The sequence below is a fragment of the Echinops telfairi genome, unplaced genomic scaffold, assembly GCF_000313985.2.
Source record: "Echinops telfairi isolate 266 unplaced genomic scaffold, ASM31398v2 ScPeMD7_5592;HRSCAF=6446, whole genome shotgun sequence".
NCBI lineage: Eukaryota > Metazoa > Chordata > Mammalia > Afrosoricida > Tenrecidae > Echinops > Echinops telfairi.
The window spans coordinates 51,416,912-51,442,939 of record NW_022109491.1 but is presented as its reverse complement, the minus strand read 5'-3'; the positions used below and the strand labels follow the sequence as shown (position 1 = coordinate 51,442,939).

General features: G+C 38.0%; 1 protein-coding gene across 2 annotated transcripts in view; it reads right to left on the bottom strand.

Moving 5' to 3' along the window:
- Window positions 1-26,028, bottom strand: part of NCAPD3 (non-SMC condensin II complex subunit D3) — a 76,484-nt gene that overhangs the window by 41,903 nt on the left and 8,553 nt on the right. For both annotated transcript variants that reach the window (XM_045295362.1, XM_045295363.1), the window contains exons 6-16: window positions 24,288-24,360; window positions 23,132-23,257; window positions 22,746-22,998; window positions 21,783-21,839; window positions 21,437-21,526; window positions 16,170-16,246; window positions 15,035-15,169; window positions 14,011-14,231; window positions 4,750-4,941; window positions 4,309-4,406; window positions 3,867-3,982 (exon numbers count right to left, since the gene is read on the bottom strand). In XM_045295362.1, the coding sequence (XP_045151297.1) occupies window positions 3,867-3,982; window positions 4,309-4,406; window positions 4,750-4,941; window positions 14,011-14,231; window positions 15,035-15,169; window positions 16,170-16,246; window positions 21,437-21,526; window positions 21,783-21,839; window positions 22,746-22,998; window positions 23,132-23,257; window positions 24,288-24,360 (1,438 nt within the window). The remainder of the gene's footprint in view (window positions 1-3,866; window positions 3,983-4,308; window positions 4,407-4,749; window positions 4,942-14,010; window positions 14,232-15,034; window positions 15,170-16,169; window positions 16,247-21,436; window positions 21,527-21,782; window positions 21,840-22,745; window positions 22,999-23,131; window positions 23,258-24,287; window positions 24,361-26,028) is intronic.

The following is a 26,028-nucleotide window of genomic DNA, read 5'->3' as shown; positions in this document are numbered from 1 at the left end:
GGCACAGGAAGATATCTAGGTGGCTCAGATAAAGATTCACTATTGTCTTTGCTAGCTGTCATGGAGTCAGTTCTGACTTATCGCGGTCCACGTGTAATGAAACACTGCCCAGTCCTGCGCCATCCTCACAATTGCTGTGACTGAGCTCGTCATTGCAGCCACGCTGCCAATCTCTCTTGGTGAGCATCATCCTCTTTTTCACGGATAATCTACTCTATCCAGCATGATGTCCTTCTCCAAGGATTGGACCCTCTTGATAACACACAATCAGAGTAAGCGAGACAGTCTCACTATCTTCAATTCTAAGAACAACCTGACATATTTGCTCATGCTTCAGGAATTCTATAGTTTAATTCTGTCAACATCATACTTCAAAAGCTCCTGTTCTTGTTTTTTCTTATCCACCGTCCAGATTTTACACACACGAGGCAACTGAAAATACCCTGGCTTAATCACAAAGGGTCAAACACTGAATGAGGACACTGGTAAAAAAATAAACTTTCATACCAAAGGGAACAGACTGTAGAGCAGTGGTTGTCAACCTTCCTAATGCCGTGACCCTTTAATACAGTTCCTCATGTTGTGGTGGGCCCCCAACCATAACATGATTTTCGTAACTACTTTATAACTGTAATTTTGCTACTGTTATGAATTGAGAGACCCCTGTGAAAGGGACATTGACCCCCAAAGGGGTTGCGACCGACAGGTTGAGAACCGCTGCTGTAGAGCGTGCCAAAGGGAGAGGGCACAGGAGGGAAGATTCAGTTACGGGCTGGGCTACTGATGGGTGTTAATTTGGGTAAAATGGAAGGTAACAGCCCATAGGAGGGACAAGAGAAATCAAGGAGCAAGCGAAGGGTAAACTATTGGGAATTTGATTAGTGACTTAAACTGCGAAATACAAAGTTCATGATCTGAAATGTAAACCCTCTCACCTAATGTACATTTTTTAATGTTAAAAACATAAAGAGTATTGTTTTGCAAACCCTATGGGATGCTCCTACTTTGTCCTCACAGGTTGCTGTGACTCAGAATTGTAAAACAAGACACAAAGAGTACACCTTTTAGTACTGATGACACCTCAGGAAAAAACAAAACTCTCATCACTAGACCAATAAGAACATGGGGACAGTGGGAAAGAGCACATTACAATTGTACAAGGATTTCATTTTACTTGGATCCATAACCAACATCCATAAAAACAGCAGTTTAAGAAATCAAAGGAAGCACGACAAATCTGCTGCAAGAGACCTCTTTAACGTGTTAAAGAGGAAAGATGTCACTTTAAGGACCAGGTCAGCTGCACCTGACCTGCGCTATGGTGTTTTTCATAGCCTCATATGCACGTGAAAGCCGAACAAGGAATAGGGAAGATAAAAGAACTACTGATGGCTTTGAATTATAGTGTTGGCTAAAAATATCGAATACACCACGGACGTAGTGGCGTCATTACGAGAGTACAGGAGGCACTGCACTGGTGACAACGTCGGAGGAGACGACATCAAAAGAACGGTCTATAAACTTCTGGGCAGTGTTCATTGCTTCAGCAGAAACCTAATATTTTATGAAAATATACCTACTTAGTCATAATAACAAAATAATTTCTGTAAACCTAGTTTACATATATCAATATACATACAAGGTGAAAACTATATGCTTAATTTGCTTACTGAACTTTTTAATGCACTCTAATTGGTACTGTTATTAGTAATCAATTACAAGCTTTTGTCTGTACATAGCATAAACGTGAATTGGTTTCTTTGCTTACAGTGTTTTTAAGTCACTAATTTTGTGAAGTTTTCTGATGTTTTCAGCACAAAATTGTGGTAATTCATATTTGTGAGAAACTATCCATTTTTTTGGAAAATGGAGTAGTAATTAAATGAAAAGGAGAAAAAGTTTTAATATGGTATAATGTAAAAAGATCTGAATTTGTTAGTATTCTTATAATCTAAGAAATACTACTTTTAAGCAATTTACAGCTATATAATCACATATTACTCTATGATTAAAATTGGTAATAAACATAAAGGAGGGAGCGGGGCAGGGAGGAATGAAAGGAAGGAAGCAAGAAGCTATCACACCTTGGGCCAGGTATACCTTAGTCCTCAAAAGACTAGTTTTTTAATTTCAGTAAAGTTTAGAATACATTATAACAAGTACTTAAATTATTTTTGACTTCTAGAATCATGATTAATAACCCAGAGTCCTACGATGTATAATCATGCTTGCTAATGTCTAGGAGGAGTTCTGGTGGCTTGGGGGGTTATACATTGAACTGTTAATCACAAGGTCCAGGATTCAAAACCACCGGCCTGTCTCTGGGTGAAAGATGAGGCTTTGTACTCTCTTAAAGAGTTAAATCTTGGGAACCCTCAGGGGCAGTTCTACTCTGTCTTGAGGGTTGCTATGAGTTGAATTTACTCTATGGCAGTGAGTGAGATATAAAATTCACGATAAAAACAGAATTTGTGATAATAACACTTATCAAGATATTGCTAAGGATACAGTTTAGGAAGTTGTTATGGATTGAATGGTGTTCTTCCACAAATACAGTTAAGAGCTAATCCCTACAACCTATGTCTGTGACTTAATTTGGAAATAGGGTCTTAGGACATAGCTAAAATGAAGTCATACTAGAGTGGGTAGGTTGTAATAAACACAGAACTGGTTTATTAAAAAAAAAAGAGTGAGGCAGAAAGTAAGATGGTCACATAAAGACATAGGTATAGATAGGCGTACAACTGCCACAAAGCAAGGAAAAGCTGGGGCTACCAGAAGTTGGAAGAAACAAGAAAGGATGTCACCTAGCCCCAACTCCTGAGAACCTTTGAAGACAGCACAAGTCAGACATTCTAAAACCAGACGCCAGCCTCCAGCGCCATTGTGTCTAAATCAGTTGCTTCAAGCTACCCAGTTTGTGATGCTTTGTTACAGCCGCCCTTGGAAGTTACTACCAGCCTGACGTAAAATCATGACTTCTATTTGTATTCCTGTACCTCTATAAGCCAGATGCAGATTACGGCCTACATCTGGGAGTGTGACTAAGGAGACACCAGCAATCGCTCTTCCAGGACTATAGCATTTAAAGTAATATGATAGGCATTTTCTAGGGTCCTGGCTTATCAGCTCATCAAAAGATCAGAAATGTTCTGCTCCAGAGGGAGCCCTCTGAATAGTAGGGAAAGTGTCTATGCAATCTTGGAATGAGGGTACAGGTGATGATGGAGGAGGATATACTAACCAAACTTAAGTACCCTCGCTGCAACTTATCAAATGGCAACTTTTATTGTTTTAAAGATCTTTTTATTGGGGGCTCTTACAGCTCTTATAACAATCCATACATCATTTGTATCAAGCATATTTGTACATATGTTGCCATCATTATTTTCTAAACATTTGCATTCTATTTGAGTCCTTGGTATCAGCTCATTTTTACCCTCCCTCCCACCCACATGACCCCTTGATAAATTATACATTATTTTCATATCTTACCACTGAAAAGACGACCTTTATCAAAAGATTACCTTGTAAATTTATCAAAGTTAACCTTTCAGAATTCTTCCGAGGATATATCACCCAATGTATGTTTTACCTCCATCAGCAGAATTGCCTTACTGGAAGACATTTGTACCTATAACTAAAGTGGTAACTGATAAAGGAATCATGTACCTGGCAACCAAAATCTTCTTGAGGAAATCTTCTCAAAGAACATTGCTTATCCCACAAATTTTTCTCATTGTAATGGCTGCTGGGGACTGCCTATCCACACATGTTACTTATAAAGTGATTTCCATTTCAAAGCAAACCAAGCACTGTGTCTAAGCACAAATCAAATTATAAGCATATCAGTGAGTTAGTCTTACCCGTTCCTCTACCGATGTCTGTGCAGATGCTCTGCAGAGTCCTTGCAACGTATCCACAGCTGCACTGATCACCTCGAACGACCACTGAAAGCCACTCAGCTTACACTTGATAACATCTGTAAAGGAAGTCAAAACCTCACAAGTATGACTGCGAAACAAAAAGCCAGCACCACCCCCTCCCCCATACACACGAGGGGGCTTCAAAAGGTTTGTTGGAAAATGCAATTTAAAATAATGGATTTTTCTCATGAGCATTTGGAAGTCCCCACATGTACATATGAGCCACTGATGGCACAGTTAGCAGCTCGATAATTAATCCAACATGCCATACAGGGCATGGACGGACGGAGAAGGGGACACACACATTCTCTCTCTCTCTCTCTCTCTCACTTGAGGTGAGAGATAGCACCTTCACCAGGAAGAGTCTACAATAGGCACTTACCAGTCACTTTGTCCCGGGTGCTCTTCGGAAGATGCTTCGCAATATGCCCGAGAACACACAGAATATGTCCCAGGGTATTTGAATTGGGATTCTTTTGACTAGAAAAAGGGAGAAGAAATGGCAATAGAGAATCAAAGGAAGCACTATTGCCAACAACTTACCTTTTTCTCTGGCAAATGATTACTACTAGGGGAACTAGGGGAATAGCAAGGTATAAAAGTCAAGTTGTAGGAACAGTAAGACAATATCCTCAGAAAAAAGGTAACCAGAGAGCTCAAAATTGATTTGGAGTGGTTATTCTGTTTCTTATGCCAGAACGGAAAGGCGAGGAAATCTCTGAAAATCAATGGCTATGAGAAGCTAACTTGCATAAGACCTTCCATCTGCTTGTAGCAAAGACTCTGTCATGCCCATTAGAGGTTAAACGGTAAGCACGCCAACCTGCTGATTTTCTCCCAGCACTCGATAATTTTGGTGTAGTCCAACTTGGGTGATGAGCAAGCAATCTTGGAGAGCAGCATCCAAGCTGGTGCAGAATGTTCTGTGCCAGTGTGGGATATCAAATTGTTTATAAAAGTAGGTGAGAACTTATCTTTCTTGGACCAGATAAGAAAAGCCTTATTTAAATAACGACTAGAAAAATAAAGACAGAAATGCAGAAAGGTTATTTATTTTTAAGCAAAGAATAACAATTCACATTTGAGACTTTCTCATCATAATTCCCTCCAAAATTTCCAAGCAATCATATGGGATAGGTTACCAATTAAATCATTAATATAGAAGTTACAGAATTACAGTGGCAAAGCAAAAAATAGAGTGACAAACAACAGAAACTGTGTGTGGGGGTGTGTGTGAGACAGCAGTCAGTGTAAGATATGAAAATAATAACATCATTTACCAAGGGGTCATGAGGGTGGGAGATGTGGAGGGAGGGGAAAAAGAAGAGCCAATACCAAGGACTCAAATAGAAAGTAAATGTTTAGAAAACAATGATGGCAACATATGTACAAAATAGGCTTGATACAATTGATGCATAGATTGTTATAAGAGCTGTAAGAGTCCCCAACAAAATAATCCTTAAAAAAAAAAAAAGACCTAATCTTTTCAATGACACCTGGTATTTAAACATGGCCTTATTACAAAACAAACCAAAACTACGGGTGCCCTTAAATCAATTCTGACTCGTGTTAGATTACAACTGTGCTCCATAGGACTTTCAATGGCTACTTTATCAAAAGTCGATCTCCAGGCCTTGCTTCTGAGTCTACTTCAACTTTCAACCTTTCAATTAGCAGCCAAGCACATTAACTGTTTGCACCACCCAGAGATTCCATGGTAACAAACTCAGCACAATCTGCTATGCTGAACGTCATACAGAAATATGCTAATCTTATGATAAGACAAAAAATGGTTCTGATGTATTAAACTGTGTATGTTATTTCACTTTTGTTTTTAAGCCATCTTTTATTTTACTTCTTTTCACAGCACTGTGTGAGGTTTTATTTCTCAACATATTACAACAAACTCCATTCCCAATTAATTTTCCTTAGAGTGCTAGGTATACACAATAACAAATGTCACTAAGTAATAAAAAAAGAAAAGTCTCAAGTCATGGTGAACGAGGCTACTACAAAATACCATATACACTCGTGAATAAGCCGAGTTTTCCAGCACATTTTTAATGCCGTTTTTGAGGTAAAATTAGGTGCCTCAGCTGATATTCGGGTCGGCTTATACTTGATAATATATGGCAATAGATACATTAACATACCACAATAAGCATATGCATATAAATTAATTTTATTAATAAGTTAGCTATGGACTACAAATCTATTCACACATGTCTAACAGATTTATGGAAGATACCTGAAAACACAATTTTTAATCTAATGTCAAAATATCAAAATACTTATGAAACAAAATGCATTTTAAAATACATTAACAAGAATGAGACAAAAAAGTCCTTCAGATAGTCTAAAAAATTATCATTAGTCCCCCAGTCTGCAGCAGAATTGCTGGGCTTTGAAACAAATCACTCTATCTCCTTCTCAAACCTAAATAAGCAGTAGAGTTAAAAAGATACAATTCCAGACTAGGCCCCATATCTGAGGCCACTCTGTCAGGTAATCGAGTGGGAAAATTTGGATTGTCACTCTGTACAATTGTCAAATACAAAACCCCAGGAATATAAAACTGGAGGGAAAGATTCTCCAGGTTCCTCGGCCACGGGGCAAAGGGAACAGGCACCCATGGAAGTTTGCATCCAGCACACAGCTTTGGAGCATGGGAAGGCCATTGTGATGGAACTTTCCTGTTGCATATTCCTTTGTCTGTTAACTAAAACGACGCTCACTACTGCCAATACTCTGTGTTCTGTGTCTGTGACTTGATCATGACAGAAGGTACCAGAAGGTGGAATTTTCATCCCAGAACGCTACTGGGTACTTGGGAACCAGAGATGGTCTTTAAGGTAACCTGAATATACAACTACAAGAGTCACACCAAATGCTTCCTCATATTTACTACATACAGCTAACGGAATGAGGAAAACAAGTATCTGAACTTAGGGCTTTGAAATAAAATTTGGCTACTCTGTGACAACTCCTTTTACAATTAGCACCCCACATCATTTTGAGCAGTTCACAAAAAGGCTGGCGCCTTACCTCCACTTCCTTATCTAATGAAAACAGGACTTAACAGACACAAACCAGTTTCTTGTAAAAATCATGACAGACCTCTAGCCTTATATCAAGTCACAGATACCTTTCACTGGACCTCTATTTGACTTTCCTGGCCACTCTTCATCCTTAGATCCTGTGATGGCAGCTTCCAGTTCTTGATTTACTTCGCTGTCTAATCTTTTCCATTCAGTCACTAACTTCTGTTCTAATCACTTTAATTGTGGATTTCAAGTCCTTCTATTCTGAGTCTTCTTTACAGCCTAACCCTGCGTGACCTCACTCGTAACCAAGAGCCCCCACTCCGATGTTAACTGCCTCACAAGCACAGGTCACAACGGAACTTCCCTCTCCAGCCCATTCTCCCCGACTGAGCACTGATGGGTATTGCAATTATACTCCCTGCTTATTGAGCAACTTGCAATATGTTATACCTAAGTTTTATAGTGCTCTATATTCCACAACCTTTACTGTTCTGAATAATTCCGAATAATTCCTTTCCTCAGATCAGTGGGTAGCACAGTTTTCTAGTTTCAGGACCTCTTACAACGCTTAAAACTAAGTACGGCAAAGAGCTTTTGTTTATGTGCATTACATCTACTGATGTTTCCACATTAGAAATGAAAAGAGAAAATTTAAAAAGAGGAGTGTTAGTTTGTTTACAAATAACAATATATCCAATGCATATTAAGAAAATTATTTATGTCACAGAAAATTGCTATCCTTTTTAAAACAAAAAAACTTCAATGAGAAATATGTCAACATTTTTATTCATCTCTTTAAAGACTGGCTTAAAAGTGGGTTCTACTGTTTGCTTTTGCATGAAATCTGTCTCAATATCATCAGACAGCCTCTGACAATTTATGTTTTTTGGGTTTTTTTTGACATGGATTGTTTGTCAGTAAAGATTCCAAGTCCATTTCAATTTACTTTTCCTCCTTTTTTTTAAGCCACTCAGACCACTATTTTGGTTTGAGGGATAAGGAATCTGGAAGGATTTTTTTTTTTTAAAGAAACACACTATATGTTTCAAGAAACGAAATCAACAATATCCCATTAAATTCTCCATATATGTGCTTGCCTTCACTCCTTCCTTCCTTCCTCCCTCACCCACTCCGTAACCTATCCCTCCTCTCTCCCTGTTCCAGCCCTTGTCCCAGCCTCTGGATAAGTAGAATGTACTATTACGAAAGAATGAGATTTAAAAATGGCAAAAGTAAATGTTCATATAACTATTTAACCTCAGGGATCCATCACAGTTGAGACTGCAGGCCTTCCTCATTTCCTACACTGGTTCTTCTAACTTTCTCACTCGGGTCTACTAAGTCTACCTTTACCTCCTTAACTTCGGGTACTTCAGTCTGATAAGTACCTCCTGAGAAAACAACGCAAGCAAGTGCTAGCGCTGCTATCATTCCCTCCTTTGCATTTCTCTTTCCCTATCTCCTTTCGACTAATCTAAAGTTCTCTTTTCCAGTTTGACAGAATGGGTCTCTTCATTCATTTTTCATGTACAGAACTTTCTTCATTAAATATCCAATGTGTTCCATTTGCCTCAAATTTTCTAATTACGGATTCCTTACTCCGTTGACTTCAATACTCACAGGTGGTTTCCCTTACCTTAAAACTAAAACAAAGCCTGCAATGGGTGCTCTGATGCAGCTTGCCTATACGATGCGACTCAATTTCAGAGATGTTAAAATGTAAGAAAATATGTATTCTAGAACTGTTGAAAACAGGAGAGTAGAGAAACACTGCCACAGAGACAAGCAAAGGGAATTTAGAAGAACATGTAAGTTTTAAAACGAGAGAAGGCAGAGAGGGCAACACATAAAGAGAAAAACCATGTTCAATGATACAACCCATGGTTTAAGAGGGCATAGTGGTGTGGATCATGCCTGATGTGGCGTTATAGGGCCACAGAAATGTTTGAGGGCGAATACAGGATAACAATGAAGAAGTAGTTAAAGTTCACATTTTATCCTAAAGTGAATAAAAGCCACCCAATTAAACATTTTAGGAAGATCGCTCTGAGGGCAGAGTAGAAGTCAGACTACAGCGAGAAGATACTAGAGGCAGAGAACCTGACCAGGAAGGAGTTAAGGGGAATTGAGGGAAGAAATGATGAGGCTTAAGCTATGATAAAGTCTTGAAGATGAAGGAATTCCAGAAATATGTGAACTGGAGAGCTGCCAGCAACTGGGAACAAATAGGCTGAGTACAAACTTGAGAAACTGGCAGAGTGCGGGGCAGAAGTGAATACGATGGGGGAAGAGATTGGCACGTTATCTAGGGTAACTTAGTGATAACATCTAATTTACATAAAGTTGGAATACAGAGGGAAAAGCAGATTGGGGGAGAAATCCAGTTGGCAGTTTAAAAGGTAGAACTGCAATACCAAGCTGGAGATACAAGCTTCCACCTTTCAAAATACTAATTTTTAAGTACATTATCAAATTATAATTACCTTCTACAACATTGTGGGAAACTGAGAACCAGGACGAGAGCATATGTGGACAAATCCTCTAGGCTCATAATTAAGAGTCTGGGAGGCAGACTGGTGGAGGAAGGCCTTCACGCACGTGAGTTGGAGATGAATTCACATTCTCCTAACTAAAAGTTATCCCCACACTGCCAGCCCTCTCCCCCCACTAATAATGCCAATCTTAGGATGCTTCCTAAAAGCTCACGGTTGTTTACTAGATGCTTGAAGGTTATTTGCCTGACGGTTGTCTGCCATCAAAAGCAATCAGACCCAACGTTCCTTTGCCACTTCACTATTCTCTTCACTATGTGTGACATGCATTAACTAGTTCTGCAGGCATAGTTCTGCTTTATGAACTATGAACATTATAGCCATTTCCTGCCTTGCACCTAATCCCCAAGGTTTTCAAAAGCACTTTTCAATCACTTAAGTATATGTGCCGCCAATATCTTGTCTAATAAGCTCTGGTACACATATATTCCTTTTTATACTAGTATTTTAAATTCTGTGCCATCAGTTAGATTATTAGTAAAAGAATCACTAAATGTTCCCTGTATGCTACTCATATTATTTTTCAAAACCTGATAATGTTGCATTGAAAGTAAGTCAGGGATATATGTAAATTAAATATGAAGGGATTTTCAGCCCTCACTTAATCAAAAACCCTAATCTAAGAATAATTCATTCTTATGATGTGGCTCTGTTTGATACTTGCCCTCATGATCACTATAGATATGGGTATTAGAGCAAAGTGTGATGAAGAAATCAGATGGTGCCGGCTATCAGAAAAAATACTCTCTGGGGTTTTACAGGCTTATCTTCAACAGTTATCTAAGCGAGGTGCCAGCTAAGTTCACACAGAAGAAGCACAGTAGCTCATGTGATCCAAAGAGTTCTAATGGTAAAGCCAAAGATCAGAGAATGATATTTGAGCAAAAATTCTGAACACCTGCTTTCCAGAAGGCCAAGGATGACAGTGAAAGCTCAAAACCATTTTGCAGAGTCCGGTGTACATCAAACCCCCCTCGAGTTCCTGAAGACTAGGCTCAGCAGACTGTGGCTCCCAAACCATGCACGGCTCTTTCCCTACATAAAGGTGGCTCTAAAGTAAAATTGAAAATTGATGGCACTTAATAACAACAATACAGATTAGTATTTAGAAAAATTGTCTTCAAACTCAGTAATCCGGACTTCCATTGAATGCTGTATCATTACATTTAAAAAAAGAAAACAAGAATAACTTGTGTGAAGAGACTGGTGATTAATTAGTGAGAAACATTGGTTATTACGGGGTAATAACACTTTTAGGTTATTAGTATTTGTTATATTGGGGAAAAGTGACATTGCATGTAGGTATAGTGAACAAAGCATACCAAAGTAAATGATGCTATTGAAAAGTGATGGGGTAAGATATGATAAAATAATAATAATTTATAAATTATCAGGAGTTTGGGGGGAGGGGGAAACGGGGAGGGAGGGGGAAAAGGAGGAGCTGACACCAAGGGCTCAAGTGGAAAGCAGGGGTTGTGAGAATGATGAAGTCAATGTATGTACTAATGTGCTGGACACAAATGATGTATGTACGGATTATGATAAGTTGTATGAGCCCCTAATAAAATGATTATTTAATTTAAAAAAAGTATTAAAAAGAAAAGATGTCACTTTGAAAAAAGAAAAAGGTGCTTCAGAGGAAAGAATGTCTAAAGAATTTGACACACATAAGGCGAGAACTCTAACAGAGACAAAAATGAAATTTATGAACTAGTATAGGCAAATAGCTATTAGGTGTATAATATCTATATGTAAGCATAAATTCAGATATGTATGTGTATATTCACAGAAAACACAACTGCACATATTACTCAAGCATAACCCAAAGCTTAACAAGATTAGTTTTCCTGGTTTTAAAGGCATAAAACCGTAGGCTCAAGGGGCAACCCAATTGGCATGAAATAGTTCATACAATTCATGTTCTGCATCCTAATAAAGTGAGTACACTCTAGGGTCGTAGAAGCTTGTGCGTGGCCATTGAAGATAAACTATTAATGCCTACTTATCAGGCACAAGAGAGTACAATATGGCAACCAAAATCTCCGAGAAGATGTCTACCAGGCTGATAACCTACATGTGCTCCACTCCCATCTACCCTGAGACCATACCAACGAGGCAGCGGCCAGCTACCACCATTGATGGTTCTGACTCGGATTACAATAGGTGGTCCTGAACAGAATAAGAGAAAATATAGAACCAAACTCCATTAAAAAGCCAAACTAACCAGCCCAGTGAGATGACAGAATTCCCTGAGACAGTTACCCAGAGACAGTCTTTCAGCCTTGAACTGAATTATAGCCTCCTCAGACCAACTTCAGCAGAATAACTGAGGGCCCCACAAAACAAAGGATAGTATTTCGAAGACGTTTTCTACTAAACAAATCTTTATGAGGCCAAAAGGTCTACATTTACTCTACAGCAAAGATGTGACAGTTAAGGAGGGAAACCAGAGTACTGGAAATGTAATAACCAGAACACAATAAAAAGCAATGTTGATGCACTGTCAAAATGTAACTAAAACACCGCGCGATTTGTATGGATATTGTCCAGCAGGAACCTAATCTTCTGTGCAAACTTTCAACAGACAAGCCAAAATAAATTTTCAAACTCTATAGATAAGCATAGTCATAGCACCATTGCAGACAGCAGTGTAAAACTAAAAACAACCCGATTATCCATAAACAGTAGTGTGGTAAACAAATTGTGGTTTAGTAAAACCTGAAAGACATAGAAACTTATAAGTATGTTTATATACATATATGTTTATGTATTTATGTACATGTAATTCTGACATACACAGAACAATGAAAACAAGTAAACCACAGTGAAACACAATAACCTGAATGAAATCTTATGTTACAATGGCTCTTACTGGGTAACAGGGACTAGACACACAAAAGGATATAGAACATATAATTTTATTTATATAAAGCTTACAAAGATAAAAAAGTAATATATGGTGCTGAAATTCTAAGTAATGGTAAACTCTATGATCGAAAGACTGTGTAAGGGTGTTTCTTGAGCCTGCGTAGTATTTCCATAGATATAGTTTCTTTTTAAAGTCATTTTATTGGGGCTCTTACAGCTCTTATCACAATCCATACAGACATCCATTGTGTCAAGCACACTTGTACATATGTTGCCATCATCATTCTCAAAACACTTTCTTTTTACTTGAGCCCTTGGTATCAGCTCATTTTCCCCTCTCCCCCACTGATATAGTTTATGATATTTACTGATTATAATTTATAATCTTGTATGCATATTTTACTTCAATATAAAGGTTAAATAAAGACAAGTACATAAATGAAATAAACTTTTCAATAGCTTTCCATGCATTGTGCCTCTCTCCCTGCTTATTTGTGAAAAAGAGTTATCGCCTGCACAAGTTATCCCTAAGACAAAGGAATTCATTCTTTTACTAATTTTCCTTCTCTTCTAGATATCCCAGCGAAGCATATAGTGGTTTACGAAGCACAAAATATCAGTGTAAAGGGGTAGATATCAATGTAATAATTGAGAATAGTTGTACTATAGGACAACATGAAAACACACCTTCCTTTTCTGTTTGTCATTTTCTTGGTCTCTCTTATCATCTATTACTATTCTTGCTATTCTTTAAAGTATAACTCAAATCCAGTCTCCTTCATTCAGTTTTCTGGACATCTAAATAAAAGTAGCATACTCCTCTGTATATGTCTTATTCTCTCACATCAAATTTAAATTCTCTTTCTTAAAAGCTTTCTTTGAATCAACGACATACTTGGTACTTAGAAAAATTAATGAGTGAACACATTTTCAAATGTAGAGTTTTAATACCAAAAGGGATCTTAAGAGATGATGTAATTCAACTGGCTCAACTTACCGATGAGAAAAGTAAGCCCAGGGATTGGAGGTGCTTTGCCATGGCCACAGAACAGTATTTTATGAAACTATATCTGTTACTTTTTCTACTGTATGATAATTCCTCCATAACTATATGTAAATGAGTAGAAGTGTTTCTTATATAGTAAGGAATAATAAAACTACAAGATTAGTACAATACAAATGAAATAAATCATTGCAGGTCCTATTTCATAACTATAACATTCACAGTACACAGTTATGCAAAACAAATGTTATTAAATGAGAGAACTACAGTGTTATTAAATCAGGTTAAGGAAAGTTCAACTTGCAAGAACTAGGGAGTCATCTCATATTAACTAGCATTGTGGAAAGCTGCTACTAATGTACTATGTATCTATCTGTGTTTTCAACCATATATGAAGATCAGTTTAAAACTGGAGCACACTCAGTGCAAAGCGTAGAAAGGGGTCAGATTTTTCACAAAAATACTGTCACCACAAGAATGCTAAGAACTGTGAAATAGAAGGTCAAGAGGAGAAGATGGAAATTAAGTCTTCATATAGATTATTTCAGAACGTTGACTCCACCCACCCCCAAGATCAATTAAGTCACAAAACCCCAGTAGGCCTTCGGGTAACATACCTTAGTTCCTGGCTTTCTGCAGTGAGGAGAGGAAGAAGTGTCCAGGCTAGCACCTGGCTGTCGTCGCCACTGTGAAATCTATTGTAATGCTTAATGTTCTGCAGCAGGAGTTGGTCCAGGCATTCCAGCGCCTTCTCCTGCACAGTGCTCTCACAGTCCATCACCACAGGGATGATCCCTGTCAGCCAGGCTTTCTGTATCGGGACACATCTAGGTTGGGCCTTAAGATATTAAAATGATGAAATTAAAAGTATGGTAGTTTGATGATATCAGAAATCTCAATACAAATCAGAGAAGTTGTGATCAATGTTTTGTAAGATATAATCAGGACTACTACTGCAAATTAAACATAAAGTAAAATGAAACAAACAAGAAAACCCATTCAAAATGTATGCAAAGATAAAGTTCATCTACCAGTTATTGTAAATCAGTACAGACAGATATTTTAAACATATACAATAAAATCATAATTGTATTATCAGTAGTAAATTAGCATTTTTGTTAATGCAAGATAAAAGCATATGATAAATATTTAGCTCATGGAGCAATTAGGATAAATGTCGGCTGAAAAAAAAATCAATTGCTTAATGACTTCTATCATGCAATAAATAAACAGTTTTCAAACACATCAAAAGATAATATGTTGGTAGGCTAATTGTATATAGTGTTAATAGATCTGCTTTTGGGGAAAAATAATCTAAGTATATGTCTTAACAGACAAAACTTAATTCAGGCTTAATGTTATCCAAATTAATTTTAAAATGGATTTTTCCTAGGTGAGATTTGAGCTACAGGAAAGGGCTAACCATTCACATTATCAAGCATTAGTACCCAATTATACTTACTATGAAATAGCCCATGATGTGCAATTAAAAGATGCTTCTGACTTGCTCTAACAATGCAGTCTTTCAGTGGTAGTTTCCAATGGTCAGCAGAATATTTAGCACCATTATTACCATACTGAGTTATTTCTAGATATCAAAAATCGTGCACTGGATACAGAATATGATGCCTTGACTCTTACCACAAGAAGGTCAGTAAGGGACTGCAGGGCCTGCTTCCGGACAGACACTGCAGGGTCTCGACACTGGTCCTGCAGAATCAATAGGTCTTCCGTCATACCTGATATTTCACAGTGCTTCAAAATGCTCACTAACACCTAGAAGGCACATAGGCACCATGATATAATAACTATGTGTAACAAACACAAAAAGGCAAGCTGCAGAACAAAAGGTACTTCCAAGTCTGTAATCCTTAATATTTTGGGGTCACGGATACATCCTTTCCTCCTGCAACAATCCACCTTTTATAACCGAATGAAAATTAAGGTCCCCCTCTCTAGCAAATTTAACATACATTATATAAACACATATTTATAAACACCTTCAGGGGTTTCATGAAACCCTAATGAAATATATCCATGATTCTCCAAGCTTTAAGAATTCCTATTCTAAACAAGAGAATAAGGTTATAAATGTATGATTATTAGAAAGCCAGCAACCAAGCAGAAATACTTAGAAATAGACAATCCTTCAGATCATCTATCTAATTTCTATATAAAAGGAGCAGGGTCCACTATCGGTTAATTGAAAAGCAAGGTAAACAACATGTATGACCTTGTGGTAGTTAATGATTTTATGCTAACTTGAAGATGTATGAAAGTGTTGGGGTGTGGTCACAGCCTGATAGTGCTTCCTTGGCAGTGCGGCCTTCTAATGAGGAGAAGCCTAGACCTTCTTTCTGTCCCACCCTTCTCGCCTTCTCTCTGCTGCTGATCCTGAGAGCGGGCCAAGTGGGCCATGTTCCCACCAAGCTTGGATCCACACCACTCTGCACTCAACGGCCAGTGATTTCCTGCAGTCTGCATCACTGCAGGTGGCTGCTGAGTCTGAAGAGAAACTTATGCATCAGACTTAGGGACTCAAACTGGACTGGGCTGGGATATTTTCTTACATATAATTATTTCTTGATATAAAGTTCTTTCTTACACATATATGAGTGTCCCTGGACTTGTTTTTCTAGTCAACTCAGCCTAACCCATACCTAAATATTTTTTAAAACAATCTTTCACACTTCCCAAGTTTTTAGTCATTACAAAGATAGTACACACACACACACACACACACCCCACACACACACGTCTAGAAAAAAATTCACACCTGGAGTGCAGATTTCCTAACATTGGTCTTCTCATCCCTGAGTCTCTTCCTCAGCATTGCCATGACACATCTCTCTGCTGAGATACCACCAACGAATCAATGTTGCACGAATGACTATACAGTACCAAGAGAACAGTCTACGAGTCTTATTGTTGTTTTACATGCTTTTTTAGAAAAAGTCAGAGTATGAAATTACACACAAAACTGGAAAAAAAAAAACCTAATAATTAACAATTCATAGTAATGTAAAACCAGATTAATATAATAAAAAGGGCATAAACGCTGAAGATTAAAAGCCTAGTTTTAAATCCTGGCATTTACCTCTAAAATTATCAGTGACCTATTAAGTTCTTACTGAATAATCTTTCATTTAGCTATAAATATTAGTATCTAACCAGAGGGTTGTTTTAATGATTAAATGAGATCTGGTAATAAATAACAGGTTTTACAACTTTTTGGTTATAAGTCACTTTACACTATCAAAGATTACTGAGCAGCCCAAAGAGCTTTTATTTGTCTGAATCAAAACTATAATCAAAATATTACAGAATTACAAAAATATTTTAAAATAGCAATACATTTTAATATAAATTCCAAATGCTTTATGAAAAATAAATATAATGTGCTCCCCCCCAACACCAAATTCAGTAAAAGAATGGCACGACTTTATATTTTTCCTGACGGTTTAATGCCTGGCTTTATAATAGACATCCTATTTCTGCATTTAGTCTATTCCAAATTCAGTATGTCAAGATCTCTGAAAAATTCTACTTTACTCTTGTGAGAAACCAGGGCGCAGAAGGTAAACAATTTAAGGACACCTTGAGGAGTCATAGGGATGTCCAAGGTCCCCCAAGCCCTACTTTGAGAACCACTGATGTGTAAGAAAGCACATAAAAATGTAAAAGAGGACTGTCGGGTCATGCGATCTTCTAATCCAGCCTCCCAAGCAGTGATACAGACAACTTACCTACTGCTAATATCATCTGCTTTATAACGAACAAAAATTCACTGCCGCCAGGTCAGTGTTGACTCACAGCGAGCCCCTGTGTGTTTCTGAGACTGTAACTGTTTACGGAAGAAAGCTTAGTCTTCTCCCACGGAACTGCTGGTGGTTTTAGACTGCTGACCATGTGAACCGCAGCCCACCCCAAAGCCACTCCACCACCAGGGCTCCTTTAGACATGCATCTTAAAAATCACTCTGACAAAGGGGACCTTGCCTCCGTTCTGAAGAAGAGAGGAGAGGAGAAGACAATTCAGTTGCTGCCATACAACACTGTGCTAAGGGCACCTCAAATCAACAGATACTCTTAACAAGAGAGAGAAGTCATCATTAGTGGAAATTCTCGTCAAGATGAAGGGACAAGGCATATCCGTATAGACTCGTATTTAAGCCAAGTTTTCCCAGCACATTTTCAATGCAGTTTCTGAAGTAAAATTAGGTGCCCCAGCTGATATTCGGGTCGGCTTATACTCACTCGAGCACATACAGTATACCTAGAAGACACCTATACTTTTGGTGGTGGTAAACTGGGTAGAGCAACCTACCATGGGGGGTGGTGTGAAGCTTAACAATACTTATAAAAAATCCAAGTGGAGATTCAGCTCAGTATTATAATCCTAATGGGACATTTTGACCTAGTTCCTAGCCAGCCTTTGGTGTATTATCCAGGCCGTGTGTTACACACTACTGGGACTCGAGACCTTGTCCTGTCAAGGCACACACCATCCTTTACAACCCACATCAGAAGGATTCCTTGTGGAAACTCCACTGAGTGAACTGGGATTTACCTCAAACTCACGGGTAACACATTTAAAGAACTGACATACTCCCCTGGACTGAAGGCTGACATGCCCTACTGTGAAAAAGAGGTAGAGAAGATGGCTAGTCCAGGGTTATGGAAATGGTGGCCTTTGGTCTTTGATCCCGATTTCTTGCTCTGAGGGTGCCCAATGAATGATGGCCCAGGACTACCATATAGTTACTATTTTAATGCTCTCAATGCTTTCTTATGACGTGTATTGTTTGGTAGGCCTGGGTCTGTATTTGAGAGTAAGTGGTATTCAAAGTTTTCTCCTATCACCAACCCCCATCATTTTTATAAAGTGTCCAGTCACTTAAGTTTAATCCGTATAACTTAACAATTCATGTATTGAGGGCTGAAGACAGCATATATTTGTACAGTTTCCTTTTCTCAACAATTTTCTAAATTCTATACCACTGGCTAAATTAATGACACTAACAGAATGATCTTATGTCCCAGGGGGATGATTTATAATGTTCTCGACCAAAAAATGATGATGTTTCTAAAACAAACCAGATATATACATATCATAGTTATAATGAATGGATTTGGGGCTCACACTTAATTCTAGCCCCAATCTAAGAACAAGTATTTCTTATGGAATGACCCTACTTGCTACTTGCCCTCCTGAAGAGATGACTGAAGATATGAGTGCTATAGCAAAGTGCAGTGAAGAAACCAGATGGTGTCTGGTTATCAGAAAAAAGAGCATTTGGGGGCGTCTTAAAAGCTTAGACTAAAGCAAGTAGCCATGTAAGTGAGGTGTCAACTAAGTCCACATGAAAGAAGTATACTAGTCAGTGTGATTCAAGGTTTGTAAATAACAAAATCCATCCCAAAGGAAGGCATGCTATCAGAGCTTAAATGACAAAGATTTGGTTTGCAGAAGGCTCTGGATGACAGTGGAAACCAAAAATCGATTTGCAGGGCCCCCACATGAATTCAGCCTTCAATGAACACCCTCTGGTTCATTCAAGGGATGTGAATAGCCTTGTTACGACAGCGAACACTGTCAAGTCCATGTTGGCAGATGGAGCTGTTTTACAATGCAATACCTTAGATCAGCAGTTCTCAGCCTGTGGGTCGTGACCCCTTTGGGGGGTGTGTGTGTCAAACTACCCTTTCACAGGGGTCACTTGATTCATGACAGTAGCAAAATTACAGTCATGAAGTAGCAAAAAAAATAATTTGATGGTTGGGGTCACCACAACATGAAAGGGTCGTGGCATTAGGAAGGTTGAGAACCACTGCCTTAGATCATTAGACCATTTGGTCTACCTTTTGACACTAATTAAAGTCTCAGTTTTTACTATTTTCTGCTTTCTTTTCATTTGAGATTTTTTTTCCTGCTTGATCTACTCATTGTTGTTAGTTTTTTGCTTCCTGTTTGTATTCTGTGTGATTTTCCATATATGAAAACCAGGCTAGGCAAATCTATCAAGATAGTAACCAGATTAATAATTAACTACTGGAATGGCGGGGGATTGGGAGGAAAAGGGAGCTCACAAAAATGAGGTCGAGAAAACGTTCTGAAACCGACTGCAGTGATGATGGCACAACTCTTCTTCAAGGGATCGAACAGATCAATGGTATGTGAGGCATATGCCAATAAAACTACTTTTAACATGTCATAGAGGACATAAACACACAAAAACAACAAAGTCAATGAAACCGAAAGTTGGTTCTCTAAATAAAAAATTAATAAACCTATAGCTAGACGAACTAAAAAAGATTCAAATGTGAAGATCAAGAATTAATAGACAATACAATCAACTTTATAGAATTAAAAGTATCATGAAAAGATTATAAATAATTTATGCCAATAAATTATATAAGCTAGTAATAGACCATATATACTCGAGTATAAGCCGACCCAACTATAAGCCGAGGCACCTAATTTTACCACAAAAACTGCATTAAAATGTGCTGAAAAAACAGCTTATACATGAGTATAAGCCTCGTGTATAAGCCTCTCACCATAGTCAAGGGATCTGAATAGCCTTATGGTAGATACTGTTAAGTTAAAATGTACTATCATTTGTTCTCTTTCGACCCATTTAAAGCGTGTTTTGGAACCGATTACAAGGAACTATATGTGACCTCCTCCCTGGGGGACAGACAACCGAAAAGTGGGTGAAGGGAGACGTCGGGACAGGGCAAGATATGACAAAATACCAATTTATAAACTATCAAGGGCTCATGAGGGAGGGGGAAGCGGGGAGGGAGGGGAAAAATGAGGACCTAATGTCGGGGGTTTAAGTGGAGAGAAAATGTTTTGAGAATGATGTACAAATGCGCTTTACATAATTGATGTGTGTATGGATTGCGATAAAAATTGTATGAGCCCCTAATAAAATGTTTAAAAGAAAAAAAAAAGAATACTTCCTTCAGAAAAAAAAACAAAAACGTGTTTCAGTTAAATGAAAAAAAAAAATAATAGAGTGAAAAGGAAATACATGTTGATTAAAGCCTCCATTGAATCAATCCCCTCTGATCATGTACTAGAGAGGTGAGCCTTGCTATCGTACAGTGCATTGGAAAGTGGATTACTCTAGCTACAGTTAGATTAAAATGTAACACCTATCATCTAACATCCCTTTTGATCCATTTAAAATGTGTTCTAGTGTTTAATATTTTCAACTTTCTTTTGATTGAGGTTTTCCCGTTTTACTTTGTTATTGCTTTTAGTTTCTTTTTCTGTAGCCTTTTTAAAAAAATGTCTTCTGTATATGCAATCCAGTACAGGTAAATTTATTGAGATAGTAACTGGATTAATGGTTTCTTGGGAGGTATGGAAGGGGAGGTTGGGGGGAACATTAATTGGGGTATGATGTTACTGTCTAAATTCCCAACAGCAAAAATAAAACATTTTAATGAAATGGCTCATACTGTTAGTTCACAGATATTAAAAAGTAAATCCCAAATGATCTTTTTCAGTGAAGTTTGGATATCAGTTCCCTATCATGGAATTCAAGTAGATACTCAGATGGCTAACCAGAGTCAATATAACATGGTGGCAAGTGTGACGAGGTAGAGAAAAGAGGAGCAAGATTCGGTCCCATTAGGTCTTCATCTTTTCCTTTTTTTTCATAAGGCTTTTTACCGAACACACACTTAATCACTACTATACTTTCCTAGCAGCAAGTCCTTCTTTGGTCAGAAATCCCACAGAGTTTATTAACCAATTACTTTAATAAGGAATTGAGTTATTTTCTTATGTTCTGTTAAGGGTGAGCATATTACAGTAACTGAAGTGAAGCTTTTTCTTTATCTTAAAATAAGATGTAGAAGACTTCAAAGACCTTAGTTAAAGATATAATAAAATAGAAATTAACCTCTTTTAGAAAGGTGTTTCAATACTTAAAGTTTGTTAATCAGAAACAATCCTACGGTTTTAGATTTTACTGTTTACTACAATCTAATACTTATTACCTACAGAATAGCAGTGATCTTGACATACCCTGCGATTCCTCGGTGGTAATGCTCTTGCCTGCAATGGCCACCTGTGAGCCTCCAGAAGGCTCAGAGGGCTGCCGCTGAAAGGAAAAACCTGGGAAAAAAAGAAAAATTCATTAAGGTAAAAATTTATCTCACTGACAATGTAAGCGTTGCATGCTACTCATTTAAGTTGTTACATCATTACTAAAATAAATTTTATTTCCTGGATGAAGCAAAATATATATGCATACAATATTAACTAGACAAAAATACTCAAAATTTTATTTTAGTGTATGCGCTGCCAAAGCAAGCACTCAAAAATTTATTTAATTAAAAAGACCATTATGAATTATTTGAAGGTATACTACCTGATGAGTTTCTGAACACGGTACCAGGGTGACTCTCTGTTCCTGAAACTAAAAGACCTAAAAATATGCAGAAAGGTAAGAAAGGGTAAGTTAGTGTCACCAACCTTGGTTCCAGATCCATCCAAACCAAACTCATGGCCATCGAGTCCACTTTGACTCACAGCAACCCTAGGGCAGGGCAGAAATGCCCCTGTGGGTTTCTGAGGTGCTCACTCTTTCTGGGAGGAGAAAGCCCAGTCTTTCTCCACCGGAGCAGCTAGTGGTTGGGAATTGCTGACCTTGTGGTTAGCAGGCCAATCTATAACCACTCTGCCAACAGGCTCCTCAATATCCTCAGAATTAAGTTCAAGATAATGATGCCCAAGAATAAAAAAGACAGATTCTAAATCTTTCACAATTAATACTATTCTCCTTCTTGGGTAAGCACTTGAAGGGATGCGTAATTGTTGTTGTTGTGAGGTGCTGTTGAATCGGTTCCAACTCACAACGACCTCAGACCCAACAGAAGGAAACAGTGCCCGGTCCTGGGCCATCCTCACAATTGTTTTTATGTCGAGCCCAGTGTGGCAGCCACGGTGTCAATCCCCATCTTGTTGGGAGCTGCCTTCTTTTTTTGGTGCCCCTCTACTTCACCAAATATAATGTCCTCCTCCTGACAATGTGCTCAAAGTATGAGATGAAGTCTCTCATCCTTGTCTCTAAGGAACATTCTGGGGACGTCTGGAATGTTAACCCCCAATATACCTAAGTCTACGGCCAAATGTGAAGTACTATTAAAGGTAGCTAACATTCTCCCCTTTAAAATGATTTTATGAAAAAACGTATTGAAACAAGTTTATGAGGCAACAAATAGACCAAAACGATTATTTTTGTCACCAAAAAAGAAAAAAAAAGACTCCAATGTAGTTGAATTTCGTGGCAACCACATCCTGGATTTCATGTGATAAAAGTTGTCATACTCACTGTTAATGAGAAGTTCCAGTACACTCTCCGATGTGTTGGCAACAGACAACTCCAAACAATGTGCAAAACTAGATAATGCCTTACTGCGGACAGTAGGTGCCTTGTCTAAACAACGGTCCAATATAATTTCCTGTACTAAGAATTTATGCGTCAAGAACTTCTGACGCTCCAAGGACAGCTTGTTATCCACCTCTCTTTCTGGCAATTGTATCAGCGCTACTGCAACATCAAGAGTAAACACTCGGTGTGGGATCTGGTAAAGCAAAATCAGAAGAGCATCTATCAGATGAAGCGAACATTCAAAGAAGCCCTCTTAATGCATTCAGCTCTGGGTGTCATTAGAAGTTTGGAGAGCCAAGACCCACGGCTCTATACTCATCTCCTACCTTGGAACTCCGTGAATATTTGTAAAGCCAGGTAATAAATGCAGCATATTCCGCAGGTGGAAGTTTATCGAGCAACTGCACCAGAGACTGGGCTGCATGGGTTCGATACTCTGATTTATCGACCACCTGAAACACAAACAGGGAAGCTGTCCAGGCCACAGCCACCTGAAGGGCAACTGAAGCACATGTTCTAACAAAATTGAGTGGTTTTTACATGTAACAAAAACGACTAACATATTTTAAGTTACAGATTCCTTTGAACACTAAGCTATCAGATAGCTATTTACCCAGAAAAATGCACTCATAAATGCAGCATCATTTCAGGGAGTTTATGGACCCCTAGAATTAATCAACTTTTAGATAATAATCATTTGTTCAATCTATTAGAAAAATTTAAGAGATAATGAAATAAATGTGCACAGTGACTGAATATTTGAAATCAAGGAATTAATGCATTGCTTAGGTGTTAATAATCAAGATAATTTGTAGTTATATCTTTAGACTCTCAACATACTTAAATATACATATATATAAAGTATGCTTCAAAAAATACCAATTGTACACATTATTGGGTGGAGTATAAATAACAGTGTAGAAACTGGGTGGTGGGTATGTGATAGTTCATCCTGCAAATCTATTTTTTCTTTATGTTTGAATTTTTTCATGTGTGTGTATTTTAAAGAACACTTTAAGCTGATACCAAGGGCTCAAGTAGAAAGCAAATATTTTGAGAATGATGAGGGAAACATGTACAAAAGTGCTTGACACAATCGTATGTGTGGATTGTGATAAGACCTGTACAAGCCCCCAATCAAATAATTATTTAAAAAAGCAAAAAAACAACTTTGCCTAAGAAAGACCTACACCAAAAACTAAACCCACAGTCACAGAGTTGATTCTGACTCATAGTAAAGCATGTAGCCTCATCTTTCCTCTGTGGAGTGGCTGGTGGGTGGGTTTGAACTGCCACCCTTGTGGTCAGCAATCAAACCTTTACTCAACAGTGCCACCAGGGTTGCAGGAAAACATCCAGTGATGATCCAATAAAACACTTTTAGTAATGATAGACACACTGTGAAGAAAAATACACACAGACATACAGATATATATAGACAATTCAATTCTATTAATACACTATTATTAAATCAAACGATACCTTGGCACATATATGCTGGAGTAAGATACGAAGAATAGGGAATATGCTTTCTTTTAGCTCATCCACAAGCAAGCTATTGAAAAGAAAAAAACATTCTCTATTACAATGCATCTATAATTACAAAAATTTTTATTTACTCTATTCTCAAAAATCATCATTATATTTTAGAATTCCTAAACATTAAAAACCATCTCCTCTAATACTGGAAGACTCATTTTGGTAGAACAAAAAATCAAAATGCAAAATGTCACAATACAAAATATATAAATATTATATATCAAGATTTATAGAGTTGTCACAGAGTAGAAAGATACAGGAATAGTCTCCAAAAAGTTAGTGAGACAATGGAATGAAAGGATAATGAAATTATTCATGAGTTTTTAGAAACCCCCTTTTTGTCATGTCAATGGAATGGTAAAAATATTCACATTATGATTTGATTACGTATAAATCTCATATTTAGGACTCTTAAATACCCTGGGGATAAAATACAAGGATGAGTCAGAAAGTATCACTACCAAGGATGCAGTCCATACATGCATAGGTGTATTCCAAGCAAAGAGGTATGTTTGCACATGTCTCTGTGAACAGTAGATGGCTGCAAACGAGAGCTCTCAGTAATACACTTATCTTAATCACAGTAGGGTATTTTACAAACAATTTTGACGCTAGGCCTTGAACATAAACTTTTTAACAAAAGTCATGTAATCAGACATCTTCCCAAATCAGTGCAACACTGCAATTCTGAGAAAGCTGCCCATATAAAACAGCAGTGCTCAGATGACCAAGCACTTTAAGGAAGGTCGGAAGACCTCATAGATGAGTCAAGAGAAGGGGAGCCATCAATCAACCTTAGCAAATGAAGAAACTGTGGCTGCAGCCCAGAGACTGGTGGTGAAAAATTATAGAATTACCATTGATGCCACAATTACCAAAGCTGGGATCTTCAATGGCTCAACATTTTCCATTTTTACTGAAATCCTGCCCTCAACAAGTTTTTTCAGCTAATCATGATAGAAGTGAATGCCTGGTTTTCAGAGAAAGGCAAAAATCCATTTGCTGAGTCCCTACATGGATTAAGCCTCAGGTGAATTCCCACTGACCACTGACCATAGATGTGAATATTATTGTTAACCAGTCAGTGTGCACTGGAAAATGGACTAACACAGAAGCAGTTAGGTTAAAATTTAACATCCTATCATTTGTCCTCTCTTTTGGCTCATTTAAAATTTGTTCTGTTCAACACTGGAGACACAATGCAGGAACTGTGCCGGCGAAATACCAAGGATGTGCAACAGAACAGAAAGGGAAACAGCAACGCCGTCCCCAGGAAATATCAAAAATAGATTTGGGGGCCAGGACGTGGCACTTCATCAGACTCAACCGGAAAACACTCCTAAAGATCAACAAACAGACCTTGAACTATTTACAGACTTTTATTTTGTCTTTGGTTTTTTGTGGTGCTGGTGGTTGTTTTGCTTTCTTTTGTTGCTTTGTTTTGCTCTGTCTTGGGTTTTGTGCATATTATTATCTCTGAGGTCTATCTAGATAAGATGGGTGAGATAAACAATCTGGAGGAGAAAACAATGGGACCAATTATTCCGGGGGAGACAGGGGAGAGGGGGAGGCAGGGAAAGGAAGTGGGTGCTACCAAACCCAGGTACAAGGGAACAACAAGTAATCCATAATTGATTGGCGAGGAGGGTGTAGAAGGCCTGGTGGGGCTTGATCAAGGGTAATG